Here is a 17,175-nt window from a genome sequence, read left to right on the forward strand (position 1 = left end):
TGTTCATAATTATGTAGATCGAACTCTAATTTTCAAGACACTTGAGTTTACATTTTAATGATGAAGGGTAGCTACTGTTGATGAGCACCATTGCCAAAATAACACAGGTGCTGTCAAGTGGTTTTTTGTGTGTTTGTGTGGCAACTTGGTTTTTTTTTTCTTTTTGAATTCTATCTCTTTGTATTTTCCATAACATCTAGCAAAAGAGTCCAGAGAGGTCTGAAGTATACCCAACATTACTATTTATGAATTCTTAGGCATAACTGCTCCATTCCTGATAATTGGTTGAGCTTAGATTTAAGTGGAAAAGTTAATTGGATGGTAGGATTTCCTAATGTTCCTTCTCTTTTTTAGCAATTCCTTGGTGATTAGTGCAAAAGTTTTCCACTAGCCTGTGCACTGTTGCTGTGTTGCTGATGTTTGGAATGAGAGGTGTGTTAGTTAATAGTATTTACCTTTATCATCGCTGCTTCTGATTCAAGTGTGGTGTTCAGATAAGGTCTGGTCAGGCAACTGATGTAACTGCAGCTTGCCACTGACACTCCCATCATTGCTTCAGAGTTTCTCAGGAGAATAGCAGCTGTTCTTTTCTAGCAAAGAGTGAAGGGGAACCTCTCAGAGAAAGGCCACTTAAGTGCCTATAAAAAAGCATGCTGACTGATTCTGTTCTCTTGCCAGGTACAGATTCTGGCTATTTATTTTAACCCTTTTTCTCTGGCAAGAAATAATCATAAGCTCTTTAGAGGTCTCTTTGATATATGGTGGGGGAGGGCACTTTTCATTCTTTTTTTTTTTTTTTCTCCTTTTCACTTGGACTGGTGTGGGAAAGAGGAAAATTTTGCACAAATGTTGTACATACATATTTCATTTTTTTTTCATATTTAATTTAATGTATAACAGATGGACTCCCTAAAAGTCAATATAATAGGAGAAGGCATATTTCAGCTTTCTGATTAGCAAAGATTGAAAAGTAATTAGTACTCAGTACTAATGAAAATATAGAGAAACAGGTGTAGTGTAAGCACATATATGCTTTCTGCAAGATATTTTAGTAATTGTGTGTGTGTGTGTGTATCTATCTGTATACAGATGTGTATGTAACTGACATGACTTCCAACCTAAAAAATCCACTTTTAATAATTTGTCAGACTAGAATATTTTTATAAGTTCATAAAGATATACATACAAAGCATTCTGTATGGCAGTACAGTAAGATATTGGAAACCACCTAAATACCCATCTACTATCTATAGGGGATGAATTCAATTAGGAAACATCCATATAATGGAATATATCATATAATCATTAGAAAGAATGATGTATATGTGTATATGTCAGGATGGACATGATATATTAAATTTAAAAAGTGAAGATGCTAAATGGTATGTAGAGTATAATCCTGCATTTATAAACATTCAATTAAAATTAAACACAATTATATAGATCAAGTATCAAACCTTTTAAAGGTAAAAACTAACACTAAGCAATATCTTTCTGTTAAAATATTGACAATAACATTCATTGAGTAAAGTAGGGCACTGAATACAAATATGTGATAATGTGAATTGTGCTTATTGCAGTGGAAATTGGAAGAGAGATGCTCCATCTTTCTGAAAAACAGTATTTTTAAAAAGTTTTAAAGCATCCATATGCTTATACAGAGTGACTATATAACATTAATGATAATAAAATGGTTTATATTTATAAAGTACTATTATTTTTTCAAAGCATTTTTATACTCATAATTTTCTTTCCAAATCACTCATTGTGTTACCTAGTGCAAAAATGTTTATTATTCTCTTTTTATCAGTTTCCTTTCCTGAAATAAGGAAGTTAAATGATACACTCTAGAAAAATGCTTTCAGCATTAAAGGGTTTTATCTATGAAGATGCAAATGTTAAGACCTCTTAGGGAAAGGCACGGCAATGCTAAAAGGAGTAAGAGAGAGAAACAAACACTTCAAACCAAGTGTATAGTATTACGTGTTTCTTTATGGCATTTTCTACATGAGTTTAGCATATGTGCTGGTCATTTACCTGTTTGCTATACCATTTATTCCCTGAAATGTCTTTGTTGTGTTCTTTATCTCAGGGAACTGAACTCTAAAGGCTACCTTTCCTAGACTTCCCTGCCCACTAGGTTTGGCCATGAGGAAGCACTGCAATAAGATCAAAGGTGGGAGGATAGGAGAAGCCTGAGTATTTTTTTTTCCTTCTCTCTCTGACTTGGACAGCATCACCAGTGATGTGTGGGTTTCCTTCATGATTCAAGCTTCTGTTGGATGGGACCTTCCTCTGTGGTCCCAGTTCCTATCTGTCTTTTCCCATTTTGTGAACCTTTGTACACTATTGGTGGGCATGCAAAATGGTACATCTGCTATGGGAACCAGTATGGAGTTTACTCAAACGTTTGAAAATAGAACTACCATTGATCCAGCAATCTCAGTTCTGGGTATATATTCCAAAGAATTGAGATCAGAATCTCAAAGAGATATTAGCACTTCCAAGCCCAGCATTATTCACAACAGCCAAGATGTGGAAACAACCTAAATGTCCAGTGACAGGTGAATGAATAAAGAAAATGTGTTATATACATGCAATGGGGTATTATTCATCCTTACAAAAGAAGGAAATTCTGCAATATGTGACAGTAGGGATGAACCTTGAGGATGTTATGCTAAGCCAGTTACAGAAAGACAAATACTGCATTATTCCACTTATATGAGGTATCTAAAATCATCATATTCACAGAATTAAAGACTAGAATGGTGGTTTCTGTGGGCTGGAGAGAGGGAGAAATGGGGAGTTACTAATCAATAGGCACAGAGTTTTCTTTTTTTTTTTAACATCTTTATTGGAGTATACTTGCTTTACATTATTGTGTCAGTTGCTGCTGCATAACATAGTGAATCAGCTATATGTATGTATATATCCCTATATCCCCTCTCTCTTGTGTCTCCCTCCCACCCTCCCTATCCCACCCCTCTAGGTGGTCACAGAACACTGAGCTGATCTCCCTGTGCTATGCGGCAGCTTCCCTCTAGCTATTTATTTGACATTTGGTAGTGTATATATGTCAATGCCACTTTCTCACTTCGTCTCAGCTTACCCTTCCCCCTCCCCCTGTCCTCAAGTCCATTCTCTATGTCTATGTCTTTGTCTTTATTACTGTCCTGCCCCTAGGTTCTTCAGAAACATTTTTTTTTTTTTAGATTCCATATATATGTGTTAGCATACGGTATTTAATTTTCTCTTTATGACTTACTTCATTCTGTACGACAGACCCTAGGTCCATCCACCTCACTACAAATAACTCAATTTCGTTCCTTTTTATGGCTGAGTTATATTCCATTGTATACATGTGCCACATCTTCTTTATCCATTCATCTGTTGATGGACACGTAGGTTGCTTCCATGTCCTGGCTATTGTAAATAGTAGGCACGGAGTCTTAATTAAGCAAGAGAAGTTCTGGGATCTGCTATAAACCATGTACCTGTATCCAACAATACTGTACTGTACACTTAAAAGTTTGTTATGGGGAAAAATAATACAAATCTACAGTAACAGAAACAGTGTGGTACTATAATAAAGACAGACATATATAGATCAATGGAACAGAATAGAGACCCCTGAAATAAATCTTCACCTAAAACAGTGTTTTTAATAGTTGAATAAAATTTTATTATATCAATATATGTCAATTATTTAATTTTCAGTGTTCTGATAATTAGGCTACTTAAAAATGTCCCTGTTTTATATATTTGCAGTAACTTGTCCATGGCTGTTAAAGGCAAAATATATTTATATGTTTGAATGATGTACTTAGCTGCATTAGTTAGCTAGATCTAATTAAAGCCTGCTAAGTGCCCAGCATAGTTCTGTGTTTTTTTATATATTTAATCACGTTTAGAAGATCATTATCGATGTTCTAGTTTTATAGATTGGGCATGGAGGCTCAGTGCAATTGCATAACTTGCCCAAAGTCATATTGCTAGTAAGTGGCTCAAATTTGAATTTGAATCAGGCAGATCTTTTTCCAAGTTTGTTCTGTTACTCCATCATGCCTTATACACATTGGCCTTGAAAGTAAAATGAAAAAGGCATAACTTATTCTATGAATCATAGACCTTGGAATATTAGAGCTAGAATAGGACAACCACAGACCAATGGCAACATACACTGTCCTTGGCTTCTTACAGTTACATTATCTTTTGCTGTGCAGCTTCTTTATCTATGGACAAGTTAGTTTAAGAAAAACATGCATGTCACCACTTAAAGAAAAATCAGATTTGGAAAGATAATACCTTTAATCACATGTCTAATAAATGTCAAACATATATCCAAAGTGGATCTTATTTCCAACTTAAAGCAAATGGTTAGATTTCAGCTGCATAATTAACCACTAATTGGAATATGCACATTTGTAATAGTTAATGAGCAACAATAAAGAAGATTCCATGTTGATTACTGTGACCTATGATATTTCTCTTATGTTTTTGGTAAGCAGTTTTTTCATATCTATTTGCTGTAGGTAGTAGGGTTTGGAAAAATTTTTCTTAGGGAAGTTTCACACAGAGGTGATATTTTATCTGGGTTTTGAAAGACAGGTAAGTGTTTATTAGGTGGAGGAGTAGGGAAAAGACATCCTTGCTCTAAGAAACACAATGAACAAAGGGTCTGAGTTGGGAAAAACATGTGGTGAACCAAAGAGGTGGTGAGTAGAAACCATCCCTATTGAACGCACACACACACACACACAAACACTCGCATGCATATACATTTCTCCTATTTTTTGAAAGAGTAATTTGATTCTCCTGTTTTCTACGTGTTGTTTCTTTTTAAATTATATTTGGCATATAGCACTGTGTAAATTTAAGGAACAATATGTTGATTTGTTACATTTGTATATTATAGTATGATTGCCATTGTAGCATTAACTAGTTCCTCTATCACATCACATGATTACCATTACCTCTTTTGTCGTGGGAATAATTAAGATCTAGTCTCTTAGCAAGTTTGGTGATTAATATAATATTGTTGTCTGTATTCACTATATTGTGCATTAGATCTCTAGGACTTATTTATCGACTATTTTGTACTCCTAAACGACATCTCTCCTATTTCCCCACCTTCCAGCCCCTGGTAACCATTATTTTGCTCTCTGTTTGTATTAGTTCAGTTTTTTAGATTCCACCTAAAAGTGATATAATATAGATCTTCCTGTTTTCTGATCTCTCTCCCTAAGTGTTCTCTCTTTGCACAGCAAAATGGACAAAGTATTTTTCTAAACAAGCAAGTTTCTTACCTTTATTATTTTAACATAATTAAATTTTGTAATATTTAATATTGAATAATTCTCAAAACAGCTATTAAAATAAATTTATCTGCAACATTAGTACCTGGGAAGGAAACATTAGATATAAAAATAGAATACAGGACTTTGAGGTATTGATGGTCTAACTGTGGGGCTAGAAGGTGGGGCAGGAAAATTGGTATATCTTATAAGATCATACTTTGTTCTTTGGTTCTCTGACCTATTACAGTACTAGGACTTCATTCAACCAATCCTTAAATGTCAGCATATGAATTCCTCTTCAGCTCCTTTTCTTTTACAAAAGTACCTCTAATAATATAATTTATTTCTTATTCTCATTCTTTTGTCTTCCATGCCATTGATTAATAGAATGGATCTACAACGTCTAATTACTACATAGAATACCCTCAGAAAATCTTAAACAAAAGTAAAACATTGAGGACCAGTGGGTTTTTTTCCATCCTAATTCCCATAATTAAATTGTCCTTGATAAATGCAGTGGGAAAAGTCGCTGTGCACTGGCACTGGGTTTTGAACTTAGAGTTTGTCTCTCTGCTATAATGCAATTAAAAGATAATACGGTTAGGGCTCTTGATTCAATAACAAGACACCTACACTGTGATGGAAGTGGGTTACATAATTCGTAATAAATCACTGAGAGGAAATGTGCACATCAAGTGTCTCACATATTTCCATTTGGTGGATCAGTGTTTAAGGAATTAAGCTGTAACTAGAGAATTCAATCACTGTTTGAAAGGCTGCTGCTGCTTTGCCTAAGGATGGCTCTTGCAGGTTTCTGGCTGATGATTTTCTCAATCAATGCCCTGCCTTCCAGCTTGAGTTGAAATGAGATTATTTACAATTACTAGATATTTTAAAATACAATTTTGTTGATTGTAATAGGAAAATATAAAGAATAAAATAAAATTTTTCACTAATTTTACCACCTATATTTTGACATATAACCTTACAGCTTATTTCAATGCATATATATATACATACACATATGGATATATATGTATATAAAAACACATATATTTAATATCTCTTACTAATGTGTCTATTAACAAAATCTGTTATAATAGCATTAAAATATTATAGAAATTTCATTTGTTATACTTAAAATATATAGCTAGAATTTTATAAACTCTTAAAGAACATGATTTTTAATGGCAACATCATTTACTATTGGCTTTTTTTCTGATATAGTTGCTGTGTGAGATGTATTTTAGTTGCTTCATTAGAACTAGCTTGACTATAGGTACAGTTCTCATTTTTGAATGGTCATTTGCTCATATACTAGTTTTGTAATGACTTCCCATCAGAGGATGACTGCTTGAGCAACAGCTCATTGTTCCATTGAAATCAGGCTTTATTAGCTTTATGAAACTAATGGGCATTTCTCTAGGTAAAGCAGTCCTTCTCAGAATAGGTTGAACTCTGATAAATTGGGTAAGAAGTGGGTTTGGGGTTTGTTTTTATTTGTTTTTTTAATTTGCTTTTTGTCTTTTTTTTTTTGTTTTGCCTTAATTATAGGAGATATGTATTTGGGCCATATCCAGGAAACTCTAAATCTAAAAATGTTTGCAGTGAGACCATTTGCAAATTTGGAATAAATAATTATAAGGAAATTAGTCTTTTGGATGGCTGCCAAAAGAAAATTGGTCAAGTAGTGATTGGCTGTACAGAGCTAGGGTAACTGTGAATTGAAAACAAAAATAAAGAAAAAACAGAACACAAACACACACAATAATTCTGAGTCCAGAAGGGGGAAATGCTTTGCTTTAATTTAGGAAAGAATAAAATAACTTATTCCCATGGAAACCAAACCATTCCTCTCTTTAACAATGAAAAAACACAAAATTAGACACATGAAATACTCTTTAAGATGCAGATTGTTTTTTAGTTAAAAAAAAAAAACAACTACAAAGCAAATGGCTTTAACAATACTTATTTTATTTACCAAGAGTTCATGCAGTAAAATATCTTATGCTCTTCTTATAGAAAGGCCAAATCACAAGCTGGTGAACTAAACCAGGAGTCTTTGTTAGCTAATTAATCAGGTGAGGAATGATCTAGTGGAGTAAGATTTAATGGGAGTATGCTTTTTCTCTCTATTTTATGTGATAGACTTTTCCCTTGTGTGTAAAAATATTTCTTTCTGTCAAATTTTCCTACATAAGCCTCCAGTTTCCCATCTAAACTGCAAACCTTTATATTTTCATAAAAGTCAAGGTTTGTGAAACACATGTTAAATAGTTAAGGAATGAAACAGCAAGTACAAAAATAGTAAGAGTTAATAAATTAAACATTTTAAATCATTTAATATATAATCAAACAAAATGAACTTGGTAGATTTTTAATTACTTTCCCACTGATTCAATTAGAATTTTATTCAGCTTCACATTAAGCCATGATTGTGTCTTAGTCAAAAAGAGATTTATTTTTTTCATTCAACAAGAATTCCAGGTATAGGCATTTGAGGGCTAGTTTGGTAACTCAATTATTCCATTGAAGAAAAAAGCTAAATCTATCTTCCTGTTTTATCATCTTTAGTGAAGGATGTTCTACATGCATGTTCCAGAGTAATAAAAGAAGAGAACAAAATAGACAGGGCCAGAAGATTTTTGCTTGTATCTCATTGGCAGAACTATGTCAAGTGGTCATCTCTATTTGCAAGGGAGACTGGGATATTTCACAAAAGCAGGAAAGGGAAGGAGGGCTTAAAAGGTTGTTGAGTGAATGAACTTACTGTATCTGTCACCTTCCACCTCTCTGAGCATTCTATATTTATACACAATATTTATATCTTTCTCTGTACTTTAAATAAAATGAATTCATCCTCTGCCTTCCAAGGCAGGTAATCCCCAAATTATATCCAGTTACTGTATTTAGCTTGAAGTCTAGGATCTTTGGGTAATCTCTCCATCAGCTCCAGGTTTGGTTCTTTGTGATCCTTAGGTCTATAAATTAAAGACAAGTCATCTTCTTCTAACATTCCCAATGTATTACTGTGGAGAGAGAAGAAAATAGGATAATAGCAATTTAAAAAGTCTTATTCAGTAAGAGGGAATGTAGAAAATATATGACTGTCGGTGGTTCATAGCAAATATAGAGTCCTGCTGGGTGGGTTACTCAGGACTTCCTGATGCTAGCAGCAGAAGTAGTTACTTGGCTAGCCAATCTGGAGGCCCTGGTACTTGTTTCTTGGTGAATTTCTTTTATCTTTTTTCTCCAAGTCCTTGGTTCTACATCTGGGGAGACCTTCCTTGACCAATGTGCCAATGCCTACTAAAATGAAAGTAAAAGAAAGAGGGCTCCAGAAAGAATTAAAAGGCATTGCATATCTATAAAACCATAAATTGGGACCATCCCAGGAAATCCAGGTAAATGGTCTTCCTAGCTGGGAAGAGGTTCAACCTGGAGTCCATTTCCTTTCGCTGTGAGTTCAAGGACCCAGAAATTACTTTAAATACAGCTGTAGGGAGCCTGAGGCACATTTGGAAATACCATGCTCTGGAAATTTTACCAGGCTTCCAGGAGGTGAGTTTCAAGACCATTTTATGAGTAACCACATCAGCCTGGAAAATGTAACTTGTTGCTACTGACTCCTTTGTTCTGACCAATTCCTCACTCTTAACCTAATGGCTGCCACCTCAGCCCCTGCAAAACTGCGTGCCAGGGTGCAACACCATTAATCTGATCTTTGCCACTAAGTTCCCCTTCATTGTCACTTAGAGACTTCCTAAAGGAAAGTGTTTGAAACACCCTGGGGCAACAGTTTTGTACGTTTTTGAAGTTGCACTCAGAAACCTCTGCTTGTATACATACATTTTGTATACAGAAGCAGCTGGCTGTTCTCAACCCTCCAAGGTTCCAAATTATGATATTCTCAGTCAATTTATATTGCAGGACACAAGCACAGTGAGCCTCTGCTTGTAGGTAAAGGTAGCTGTGCTCCCTTGCATCTCTGCTTAGAGACTGTCTAGCTCTAGTTTGAGTGCATCTCTACCACAGTACACTTTTGAAAGCGGCAAGATTTAATACGCACATGCCAATATTCTGAATTTTATTCCTACCATTCACACTAATAAAAAAGCTTCAGTTGGCATGTGGTCACAGTTCCAAAGCATAGCAAGCAACAGTTTGACTAGCTCTTTCGCTACTGCATTTCAAAATGCATTAGCTTTCGAGCCTGAGGTAATTAAATCTTCACTGTTTGCCCTCATCATCTCCTCCACAGAGTCAATTCCACATTTTAAGTCCTATTATTGCAGCTCCCTTCATTCTTTAATAATTATTACATTGATCAGTATTCTTAGTTGCAAACAACGGAGTCTACTCTAATTAGCTTATACAGAAAAAAATTTTATTTCATAGACTCTTAGGTCACTCAGGAATTTTTGGAGAGTTCCAAATGCTCACCTCTAAATCTACTGTGCAGAAACAATGTCCAATTATATCATGGGGTTTCTTTGGAGAAAACACCATTGCCACCATTGATCAATACTTTGTCCCGGGCTTCCCTGGTGGCGCAGTGGTTGAGAATCTGCCTGCCAATGCAGGGGACATGGGTTCGAGCTCTGGTCTGGGAAGATCCCACATGCCACGGAGCAACTGGGCCCATGAGCCACAACTACTGAGCCTGCGCGTCTGGAGCCTGTGCTCCGCAACAAGAGAGGCCGCGATAGTGAGAGGCCCGCGCACCGCGATGAAGAGTGGTCCCCGCTTGCCGCAACTAGAGAAAGCCCTCGCACAGAAACGAAGACCCAACACAGCCAAAAATAAATAAATAAATTTATAAAAAAAAAAAAATTCTTTGTCCCTCAGGACTGAATACTGGAGACTCTACAATAAAGTACAAGAGACCACCACCACTGTTGCCGAAAGAGCAAAACCCCACGATACAGTCACTGGCTCGCTTTGCTCAATTTGAGTTCAGATCTTGCTTGAATGCAGGTCAAGTATCTGGACCTTAACTACAAAGGCATCTAAGAATGTATTTGGTCTAGCTTGTCTTGAGAAGACGAGGAACATAAGGAGAAATGGAGCCAAAATGGAAGGAGAGTGTTTACAGATGCTGGGCATCCATATGTGATGATTTGATCTAACAATATCTTACATGCTTACTGGGATTTTTAGCTGATCAGTCGGACTCTGTGATGTCCACTTCCTCAACACCCATTGCAATTAAGTTATCTTTATGGTACAGAATTTTCTGAGCATGGACATGTTGTCATAGATAACTATTGCAAATAGGAAATATACCTTAGACAAAATATCCCAAAGATTTCTGATCCATATTTGATTATGTCCAGTTCAGTTAAAGGAAATAGAATGGAATGGGGTAGGATTTTCCCTTATTAACATTAGTTAACTATCACAACTTTTTTTCAATATCCCTGATACCTGCAACATCCCATGGGTGGAATAGTCTGCGGGAAATCTTATTTACTATGTGATATACTATGCCTTTCTGGCTTAGATAGATTTAAAACAAGTTGCTAACATCAGATGCCATTTAGAGAAGTTATCAATGGTTGTTAACTTATCCACATCTATTTTCAGTGAGTGCCATAACTCCACAGATCGAATCAAAGTCAGAGTGTGGGATGAAGATGATGACATTAAATCCAGAGTGAAGCAACATTTCAAAAAGGAGTCAGATGATTTTCTGGGACAAACAATTGTAGAAGTGAGGACCCTGAGTGGAGAAATGGATGTCTGGTACAATTTAGGTGACTGTCTTTATATCTACTTGAAAAATGTTAAATAAAATTCCAGAATATCTGTGGAAGGTATTATATTCCCATATAGGTAAAAATAACCAGTGCTTTTCTTGAACATTCTCATGGATTTCAGGCAGTTTAGTTTCATTAGAAATTAAGGTGATAATTATTCAAACTCTGTATTATTGAAAGATATTGGTAAATTTGAGATGATAAGAGAAAAGTCTTTCTAGGAATCAACTGGGTGTCTTTTAGGAGAAAAATATCCCATTGTGAATTTTTAATTCATAAAGTATAGCTTCAAAAAACTTTGCCAAATGTATAGAAAATAAATAACTTATGACTTAATAATGTCTGACTTATTTCCTTTTAGTCCCTTAATGAATTTTGGCAATAAAGGAAAAGTGTATTTTGGATATTTTTCAAAGATGATATAAGAGTAGGCTTTAGCAGGCAAAGCCAGATACACATGTGAACTTCTGCTTATTCTGATGATGAAGATATTGAGAGTATGTTTAATTGGCATGATTTTAAAATGGAATTTTATTATGGAACCAAGAATTGAATAAAGATAAGTTTTCATTTGACTTTTACTACAATTGAATAATAAGCTAGAATCTTCAGTGCTGACTTAATAATAGTAAGAATATATGAATCACCTCATTTTCTGTAAAGGACATGATCCAAACTGGCTTTATCATATCATCTGAAATGTTTTAATTAAATTTTTAAGGTCTGGTTGTGAATCTAAGAAAGGTTTACATACTCCCAGGATTACGAAGTGTTTCCATTTAGGATACCAACTTATCTTAGCAAATTAAAGAGGGCTTTTGACTTTTTAAAAACCTACGTACTTCAAGTAATGTAATATTTGGCAAAGTAAAGGGGTAAGGCCACAAAATTAACGAACGTCTGAATTATATAATAATTTAAAGAAGGAGAGATATATAACTTATCTGAACACAGATGATTCAAGCTAGACTAAAAACTCGTTATCAAAAAATATTTTATTTTGAGGAAATCTTTAAAGAAAATTGGTGCTTCTCCATTATTGGCATAGAGTTTTTGCTTCACTTATAATGATAATCCTCCTGTATCTTGTTTATACTATTAAATAACTTTATATATGAAAACAGGTGTTAGGCAAGGGTAAACTTCAGGGCATTAACTCTGCACAATACTCACAAGTTGTGTTTTAATTAAAGAGGCTTGCCTACGTGAGGTTTTTTTGTTTTTTTTTGTTTTTTTTTTGTTTTTACAATAAGTTAACATGTTCTTGAATTGAGGGAGTTAGAATTTGGAACAGAAATTCCTCAAATTATTCTTTTGACAAAATGTACAAGGGTATATTTAGTTTGCAAAAGAATTTGAATGTGCTTTTAATAAAATCTGCCATCCAGCTCTTGTGCAGAAACTGTCCTTCAGTCTATGGAAAGAAAAACATGATGCAACATAACATGGACACCTTTGCTTGCTCAGCCTCAATTCATACTTTTGTGCTGTCATTGCTGATGTTTAACCTTTAGAAAGAGAGAGAACAGGTCTTAGCTTTGTATGAAATCCCACAGTGGGTTCCATCCCCATTAGTACCATATTTTCATTCTTTGTACAATGTTCCTCCTTCCTCATTACGTAGAATTCATTCCACCATGCAGAGGAGGACTTGGCCAAGAGTCCTAGGCATCTAAGCAGAGCCTGTGTCCCATGGATCCTTTGTGATGATGGTAGTTAAAATGTTCCCCTGTGATTCCAGGAAAAGGTCTGTGACATAAAGGTCTCAGGACTTGACTTTCTCTTGGCTTCAGCAGAGAACTTCAGCATTTGTTGAGAATCAGTGATCTCCCAGCCAATAGGAGAAACTCTCAAGATCCTGGCAGTCCTAAGGGAAGAATCTTCGCAACACAATGACTATTAAATATTAACGATGAAAGTCATCAGACATTCCACAAGAAGAAAGTAGACTATGTGATTTAACTGTATCTTATTTGGCTAAAAATACAGTTATGCTTAGAAAGAGGGGCAATTAAAGAAGTCTTCACCACTGACTTTGTGTCACTCTGTCTCTTTATCTTTTGTTTTTGAGATGGGTCAGCTTGCTTCTTTATGTGTTTCATCGGGGAATTAGGTATCAGACATAGGTCGCTTACCTACATTCACACCCTAGGAATTTTGTGACTATGCTTTTCTTTCTGTCACAGCTACTACTCAGTTCATATTAGACACACGTGCATACACTTACACACACATTATTAGACTGAATTGGCTACATACTGATTCCATTCAAAGAAAGAGTGAATCTAACACATAAGTAAACACAGGCTGTAGACTATAGGTCTTCATGAATCACTGACAAAGAAACCTAATAACAAATGTTTTTGTTAGAGCTTTGACTCATTTTTTCAAGGACAGAAAGAAAGAGTGGGGCTTTTAGATAAAATACTTTCCTGATTAATTTTATCTTTTAGTTATTTTGCTTTTAATTGCCCAAATAATTAATTTCATTGTATAAGCTGATCTAGTACACAGAAATTTATATCAGAATGGTAGGGTCTTCTGATTGAGTTTTTCTATTTGAAATATTTATATCACAGTTTGCCAATCCCAGCGACATATCAGGCGCATTATTTTAAATTGTATTTAGCAGAATCATTATGGTTAATCAAATCTGATCTAGAAAAATGGCCTTTAGCAATATAAGCCCTTTTTTAAAGCTTTCGAGAACTTGTATAAGAAACATGACGTCAAAAATGACTGACCAATTACTTTTTGCTTTATCAGAGAAACGGACAGATAAATCAGCTGTGTCTGGGGCCATTCGATTGAAAATCAACGTGGAAATAAAAGGAGAGGAGAAGGTTGCTCCGTATCATTTACAATATACATGTTTACATGAGGTAAGTAAATTGAATTGTATTAATAACAAAGCCTAGGAAAGACTGTATTGTTTATGGATCATGCAACAAAATATTTGTTTTAAAAATAGAATTGAATTAGGTTTGTAAAATTGTCCCTGAAGTTCTTACTCTATACTATAGCAAGTGATGTGCTAGGGTATCACATAGCCTGTGTAATTACCCCCTGAAGAGAGAGCTGGTTGTCTTTGAATGGATTTAGAACAAACGTATGAGGCAGGTTTTAATAAATGAGGCAATAAGATGATAATGAACAAGTAGACCAAATTAAATTACCGTTCTTCCAGGGAGGAAGAAGAATATTAGAAAGCATTTATTGAAGAAATAAGTCATGATATTTTGGAAGCATTTTAAATATATAGTACTTTAGTAATGGAGGAGAGGATCCAAATCATGATAGTTTTTGAGAATTCTGAGTAAGTGTTCAGATTTTGTTGAAGATTTAATTAGGAGTATTGTCTATTAAATATAAAAATTCTGACGTTGTAGCAATGGCTTTGGGGAGTCAATGTAATTAGCAGTAATTTTGTCTGTCTTTTTCTGAGTACAACAGAGGGCTTTATACATACTGAAGCCTCCTCCATTTTAACTACCCTTTACACAAACACATCTGGGTGGCAGGTATCAGAATGTAGCTTTCCATCCACGGATAGTAGAGAATATACTACCCAAAAGAAGGAGCCTGTTGGCTTAGAGAGAGGTAGAGACCACCCAATTTGAGTCAAAAGGGCAGATTCATCAGTTCCTGTTTGTGCCTCAGCGTAAATGCACAGACAGATAATCTTGGGCTTTTATTATTGGATGCTTTGCAACTGAGAGCTTAGTTAGACATGTCACCAGAGCTTTTCCCTGATGCAAATGACACATCCCATGTATCAAAAAATATGAAGTGAAGCTGAGGAATATGCCTTTTCCCATGTTCAAAGGGTAAAGAAGAAGTACCTTCCTAAGAAAGAAAAAGATAGCTGGGAGAATCTTTGCTCTTTGTACATTATTTTTCCTAAATATATCTATGAAAATGTATATATGTAATTATTTTCACCTCCATTTTACTAAAGAAGGAAATGAGGAACAATATTTAAGTCATTTACACATTATACAGTCATTAGATATAGAACCAAGCCTTAATTTCCTGACTACAGTCTAGCCAGTGATAATCCATCAAGAAAGGTGGTTCAATTTTTAGACCAGTACCAATAAATCCCTTGAACTGGCAGGATGGGGAGCCAACACTGACCTTAAAATGTGGGCAGAGATTTAGGATCACAGGAACAGCATCATGCTTTGCTTTTCAGAGTCTTTTCTGTTGGTCCAAGACACAAAAAGAAATGAAATCCAAGAAAGGGTCCTTCAGTGACCCAGGCTGCATCCATGCAGCAGTTTCTAAACTTCTTCGAAGCGAAAAGGAATTCTTTGTAGTGATGTTTTTTCATTACAAAATTCTAAAAATATTTATTTTCAGCCTTAATTCATTGTCATGGCTCATACCGTTTTGCAGCCTAAGTCCTTTAGTATTATTTGCATACCTAGATTCTGTATTAACATAGCCAAAACACATTATTCATCCAGAGCTTTATAATTTACTCAGAGCCCATGAATGCAAAAGATGTTCCAGCATGTAGAAATGTTTACATGAGAAAACATTTACTTCCTTCTAAAATGATTTGGTATATCTGAAACATTTAAATCATTGATTCCGTATAAACTTAGACAGAAATAAAATCAGAACTTGCATAAAGATGAGGTACGTTAGAACGAAAATCTGAGACATTTCTATTGTTTATAGATGCTGATGAAACATTAGATGCAATTATAAGTATAATTTAATGAAAGTTACAGTTAAATATATCTGGCCTAGTCTGAGAAAACTGAACATTTGAAAACCACTTACTTTTAGAATTTGTTCCATTACTTGACTGAAGTGAAATCTAATGGTGGAGTGAAAATCCCAGAGGTCAAAGGGGATGAAGCCTGGAAGGTTTTCTTTGATGATGCCTCCCAAGAAATAGTCGATGAATTTGCCATGCGTTACGGGATTGAATCCATTTATCAAGCTATGACGTAAGTATTATAGAACATTTACATGTTCAGAATCGCTGTTGAAATCCAAAGGGGGAATAAAAAGGGTGTTCGTTTCCCTTCTTCTAAATCAAATGAAATTTTGATTAAAAAGACAGTTACATTTTGGATGTAATTGATTGGATGCTGGCTACTTTCTCTATTACAGCTATAAAGTATTAAGGATTTGGTAACTCACTACCATCATCTTCCCAATTCTTATTCCATTCCCATGTGCTGTTCTTTGACTAGCAGCATTAGCAGCACCTAGGAACTTAGAAATGTAAAATTTCTACCTTACTTCAGACCTATTGAATCAGAAACTCTAAAGGTGAGGCCCAGCGATCTGTTTTAATATGCCCAACACGTGATTCTCATACACTCTGAAGTTAGAGAACCAATGCCTTACTTGATATCTGAGAAACTAAAGCCTGATGATTAAAGTGAGTCGTCCAAGGTTACAAAGCCTGTTAGCATCAGAGACACATCTAGAGTCCCTACGGTGTTGACCATAACTTTAGACTATATCCTTCCTTCCTATGTTTATCTCAGTGCTGCTAATTTGGTGAAACCAAGATTTATTGACCACCCATAGAACCCAAACACTACGGTAAATGTGATCCTGTAGAAGTGAGCCATACAGAAATACACCCCTTACTGAGGAGTTTCAGTAAGGATTTAGAATGGGGTTATATTACTTGTCCAGAGTTTATCTTTTGAAACCTGGTCTAAGTTTATAAGTGCATTATGTTCAGATATAAACCATGTATAATATGTAAACTGTGTACATTTATTAGGACTATTCTTTCATATTAGAGATCAAATCATATTTTCATGTGAACAGAATAGATGCTGACCCAGATAGTCAATCATTTTCAGCCAACTTGATGGATATATATTGGACCAAAATCTTCAAGGTTTATTGCTCAGAGAATTTAATCAACAGTCATATTTCTAGAACATCATATGTAAGAATGATTTTTTAAAATTTTCTGATAGTGTGTGCTTTTTCAGGTTGCAGAATGTCCTAATACTAAATAACAAAAGCTTATAGATTCTTAGGTATGAAGAGGAACTTAGAGGTCACCCAATTGAACCTCCCTCTGAATCAGGAAACCCTGTTTTTGCATCCCTCACTAGTTTTTATCATCCTTTAGTTTG

At 35.0% G+C, this 17,175-nt stretch overlaps 1 protein-coding gene across 1 annotated transcript in view; it reads left to right on the forward strand.

The window, feature by feature from the left end:
• Positions 1-17,175, forward strand: part of UNC13C (unc-13 homolog C) — a 632,162-nt gene that overhangs the window by 288,756 nt on the left and 326,231 nt on the right. The window contains exons 10-12 of the mRNA XM_082388208.1: positions 10,884-11,053; positions 13,823-13,938; positions 15,854-16,017. Coding sequence (XP_082244334.1) covers positions 10,884-11,053; positions 13,823-13,938; positions 15,854-16,017 — 450 coding nt within the window. The remainder of the gene's footprint in view (positions 1-10,883; positions 11,054-13,822; positions 13,939-15,853; positions 16,018-17,175) is intronic.

Source organism: Balaenoptera borealis (assembly GCF_965194805.1).
Source record: "Balaenoptera borealis genome assembly, chromosome: 3".
NCBI classification, from domain to species: Eukaryota; Metazoa; Chordata; class Mammalia; order Artiodactyla; family Balaenopteridae; genus Balaenoptera; species Balaenoptera borealis.